The 5058-nt window shown below is 34.5% G+C and overlaps 1 protein-coding gene across 5 annotated transcripts in view; it reads left to right on the top strand.

The window, feature by feature from the left end:
- Positions 1–5058, top strand: part of ZZZ3 (zinc finger, ZZ-type containing 3) — a 71592-nt gene that overhangs the window by 55775 nt on the left and 10759 nt on the right. For all 5 annotated transcript variants that reach the window (XM_015571096.1, XM_015571095.1, XM_015571094.1 and 2 more), the window contains 2 exons: positions 810–905; positions 3153–3305. In XM_015571096.1, the coding sequence (XP_015426582.1) occupies positions 810–905; positions 3153–3305 (249 nt within the window). The remainder of the gene's footprint in view (positions 1–809; positions 906–3152; positions 3306–5058) is intronic.

Below are 5058 nucleotides of genomic sequence, written 5' to 3'. Positions count from 1 at the left end.
TCACACTCTGGGCTTTTCTTGTTGCTCTCTTTCTAATTACGTATTTTAAGTTGAAGAGTTAGATAATTTATTACCAGTGTTTCTTGTTTTTGGAGGTAGGCCTATAATGCTATGCACTTCCCGTTCAGGACGGTTTTCACTGTGTCCCATAGATTTTGGATTGTTGTGTTTTCATTGTCATTTGTTTCCAGGAAGTTTTTAATTTCTTCTTTGATCTCTTTGGTAACCCAACTATATACTTTTTGATTAGACTGTGGTAACAGATTTGTGACATGGCCTTAGTTAGTATTTCCTGCTTGTCTCTAAAAAAACAGCATTTTTCTCCTTCACATTCTCATCGATATTAGATGTGTTTTTATATTATAAGCATGAGTAGTCACAAGTTGAAAGTATGTATTTAGCTTTGGAATCAATCATTTTTAGGATGTTAAGTACCTTTGGTGGCAGTTTAAAATTATTTCTAGATTTATGATAAATTTAAAATTGTTAGCATTCGTTTAGATACACATATACATTTTAATTTTTAAAAGCTATTTAGGTATTACACGCTTGTCTGCTGATGGGAATGATCCAGTAGAAAAGGAATAAATGATGGTGTACAATAGAATGAATAACTGTTGAACATTTGTTAGTGAATCCCAACTTGACAGTCCTTCAGGACCTCTTGAACATGCTTTTGAGAGACTTCAATTTTTATGGAAAGCACATACACTTAGATGAATGCATTTGAAATTGGACCAAAAACTCAAAAACTATTCAGGTATAGCATGTATTGGCATTATGTTCAATGGATTGTCATGTTTTCTTAGGTTGCCAGCCGAGTGCAGAAGTATTTCATAAAACTAACTAAAGCTGGCATTCCAGTCCCAGGCAGAACACCAAACTTATATATATACTCCAAAAAGGTAAGAAGAGAATATATGAAAATAAATCTTAGATCAGAGATTAAACTCATCAAAGTCAGAATTGCTATGTAAAGATGTATACATTTATTAGAACGAACTTGTTTAATTTTTAAAAGTTCACTTACTCTAAGCATTTTGTTATATTGAGCATAAACACAGGGCAGGATTCCATGATTGCTACTCAGTTTAATTGAGAGAGCTTTAATGATGTTTGTTCATTATTTTCTTTGGAGTAGGTTAACTTATGTGAATGAATGCTGCTCGAAATATTTTATTTTATATTGAATGTGTCACAAAGGCCTTTGTGATGTTAAAGTTTTTAAGATTTTGACACTTTAATAAACACTATCAGTTTCCAGTTTTTAGATATGCTACTTAAATCCAAGAATAGAAATGTTTAAGATATTTTATTTGATCCTCACTGTCATTCTAGAAGTGTAAGTAATATCACCTTCACTTTACTGGTAATGATGTTAGTAGCTAGCTGTTATTCTCATGATTGAATGCTCTGGGCCAGGTACTGTTGTACAGTGTTTTTATAGACGAGACAAGTAGGCCTTACAATATGTTGGGTAGATTGTCTACTCACATTACTATTAAATCTGGGAACCACTGATCCTCTGATTCTGATCTCAAGTCATTTCCACTGTTGTTCTCTGGTTGTCTCCACAGTGAAAAAGCTACTGTCCCTTTCCTACATAGCACATTGCATCAAATTGTAGCCAGGGTTGTTGTTTTGCTTTAATTACAAAAAATAAAGCACCTAATGACCTAATTTCATTTCCTTAGTAAATCATCCTGGTACTTCTCCTCCTCCACTACTGCCATCCTTCATATAAAGAGAAGCTAAAAGCATATTAATGCTGTTGCTCTTTTTTTTATTGAAGCTATACATTTTGTTTTTATTCTTTGTACCAAGTTTTGGAAGCTTATTTTAACTTATCAGTTGTTTAAAATATTCTGGATTTTGTTTTCCCCTAAATATTAGCATTACCTATATTAGATATGTAGAATTTACCCTGTAACTTTGGAGTGTTGGAACCTTGATAACCAACGTTCAACTTAACAGCTCTAATTTTTATGGCTAGTTTCTAAGTTAATCTTAGATGTGTTGTGTACCTTTTTTTTCCCCACATCTACGACTAGATGGTGATAAAAAAGAAGTACTAGAGAAACCTAAATGTGTTCCTTCCTCTGAGTGCAAAGAAGTTTAAGTTATCAGACATTTTTACTGTAGAGATCTAGCCCAGCCATAGACACAATGATTCCTTGCCATGATTAGACTTTGAATTTTCAAAAATAAAATAATGGTTCTGTGTTTAGCTGAGGCTATTATTCTTTGTGACCAGTGAAGAGAGGCATTCTGTGTAGTGGCTTAGAGTGAGGGCTCTGGCCTCCCACAGGCCTAGTTTGTGATACTGGTTCTACCACTATCTCCTGCAATACCTTGCACAGCAGCTTAACCTCTTTGTGCCTCCATTTCTTGATCTTAAATTAGAGGTGGTAATAATGGCTTTATAGGACTGAGGTAAGGATTAAATGAGGTTGGCATAGAGTAAGCAGTCAGTCAGTGTTAGGTTCCATTTTCAGACATTCACCATGTTGTGGAAATTTTCCTTTTACTTGATAGTTTTATATCTGGCTAAGGCTACTTCATCTTCCCTGATCTTCTATGAGGATTGTAAGAGGAGTTCAGTTCAGCATTTGAGTGTCAAGAGTGATAAATACTGGTGATACAAATATAAGCTAGATAATGAGCATGTGATCCTGTTATTTGGGTACTCCCCTTCCATGTCTCTTTTTTTGTTTTTTAAAGGTAAATTGTGCTTTAAAAATCCAGTTAATGTAGGTAAAGCAGCTGCATAGGAGTGTGATGAATGATAGAAGTGAGCCCTAGCTGGTTTGGCTCAGTGGATAGAGCATTGGCCCTCAGACTAATGGGTCCCAGGTTCAATTCCAGTCAAGGGCACATACCTCAGTTGCAGGCTCTAGCCCTGGCCCTGGACCAGGCCCCAGCGGGAGGCAACCAGTTGATGTTTCTTTCTGTCTGTTTCTCCCTCTCCCTTCCACTCTCTCTAAAAATCAGTGGAAAAACATCCTTGGGTGAGGATTAACAACAACAGTAAAAAAATAGTAGAAGTAAAATCCTTCTAATAGACTTGTGGGAAGTAACATTTATATTTTTATCTTCTTGGTTATTTTAATGATTTTCCACTGTTCCAACTAAAAATTTGTTTTCTCATTTAGTCTTCAACAAGCAGACGACAGCACCCTCTTAATAAGCATCTCTTTAAACCTTCCACTTTTATGACTTCCCACGAACCACCAGTGTATATGGATGAAGATGATGACCGATCTTGTTTTCATAGCCACATGAGCACTGCTATCGAGGAGGCATCAGTAAGTTAACTGTTTTTACTACAGGTGTATATTTGTCTATGCACTTACACATTAGGGCCCAAACAAGCACACCAGGATTTTCTCATTATTCCTACTCTTTGGAGAATGAGGGTTTCTTTTCTGTTTTTAATTAACAAGTCAAATTTATGGGTCTTTTATTACATTGTGTTTAATTTTTTTAAGTAACTGAAATAGAAGAGGATAATAAATCCATATTCACCTATCATCTAACTTTAACAATTATCAATTTATGGAAATCTTGTTTTTATCTATACTTCCTACCCATCCCAACTTTGTCACAAATTATTTCAGAGAAAATCCTAGACATTACACAGTTTCATTATGTTTGTAAAGGTAATTCTTTATATGATCAAATATACATTCTGTTCACATTTCCCCAATCATAAATTGCAATAGGTTCTCCCCTCTCCCCTTCTTTTTTCTCTCTTACTTTTGTTGTTGTTGTTGTTGGTAGTGAAAAACTGGGTCATTTGTCTTGTAGAATTTACCATTGTGTGGATATTATTGTGTGCATCATCCTGGTGTCATTTAACCTGTTTCTCTGTTCCCTGAATTTCCAGTGAATTTATAGGTCTAGCTAGTTGATCAGACTAAGATTTGTTAAGGTGGGCAGGACTATTTCATTTGTACTTTCATCCGTTTGATCATCTCTCTTTTTTTCTTTTTGACATAGCCATTGCTTTTTGCCTAGATCCATTAATTCATTAAATGTTACAAAATAGTGATATTCTTTCTTTTCTTCTTTATTTATTTGATTATCCTACATTCAGGAAAAGGCAGTATAGCTGCTGGGGGAGAGTAAGGGAAGTAGAAAGAGACACAATAAAACTGTTCACACTGGTTATTTGAGGCCAGGGGAGTAGGTTGGAAGGAGTATTGTTAATTAAAAAAAAAAAATGTATGGATACCTTTACTCTTTGCTTATTATAGTGAGCACTTACTACTTTAGTAATTTGAAGAAAAAAAACACCTTGACATAAATCTAGTCCTGGCCACCACCATGAACACTTGATAATTTTAGAACAACACAGACCACTGCTTAGTTCTTCCCTTTATTTTGTTTTTAAAATACTGAGTTTATTCTCTACTATCTTCCAAAAATGAATGAGATTTTAAAAGTTTGTATTCTTAAAAACTGTTGGATTTAAATATATTTAATATGTTTTAGTCCATTGACAGTTGTAACCTATTCAAGTTGGATTTTGAATTCTTTTGACAAGACTCCAGTAGTCTTTGATAGCTTCCTTACTGTTTGGTATGATAAGGAAGTTCTGGGCTCTTTTTGTATATTTCCTACCTCAGGCCTAGCATCAGTCTTGCTTTCTTTTATTGGGAAATAGTATTAGTAAACTATATCCTGACTCCAGAAATGTTATTTGCTACTTGGTTGATCATTGTTTCTAGGCCTGTTTAATGGCAAGAGCTGGGAAGTATATTTTTGTTCAAAGATAAAACACATCATAAGTTTATATTTTTATTGCAAATACAACTTCACTATGGGAATTTTACTTTCCCTCGTTAATCTTAATATATAGCTTCTTTCTCCCGTTTTGAAAACCCCATTTACCAGTAACATCAACATAATAATATTCACTTTCTTTGTCTTACACTGCTTACAACAGTCTCAGAATATAATACTAACACTGCCATCTATATCCTATATAATAAAGAGGGAATATGCTAATTGGTCCTAATGGTGTCCAAGTCATGACCAGTCAAAGGTGTGCAAGCA

The sequence above is a fragment of the Myotis davidii genome, unplaced genomic scaffold (assembly GCF_000327345.1).
Source record: "Myotis davidii unplaced genomic scaffold, ASM32734v1 scaffold248, whole genome shotgun sequence".
NCBI classification, from domain to species: Eukaryota; Metazoa; Chordata; class Mammalia; order Chiroptera; family Vespertilionidae; genus Myotis; species Myotis davidii.
The sequence above is the reverse complement of the archived record's forward strand: the minus strand, read 5'-3'. Positions and strand labels throughout refer to the sequence as shown.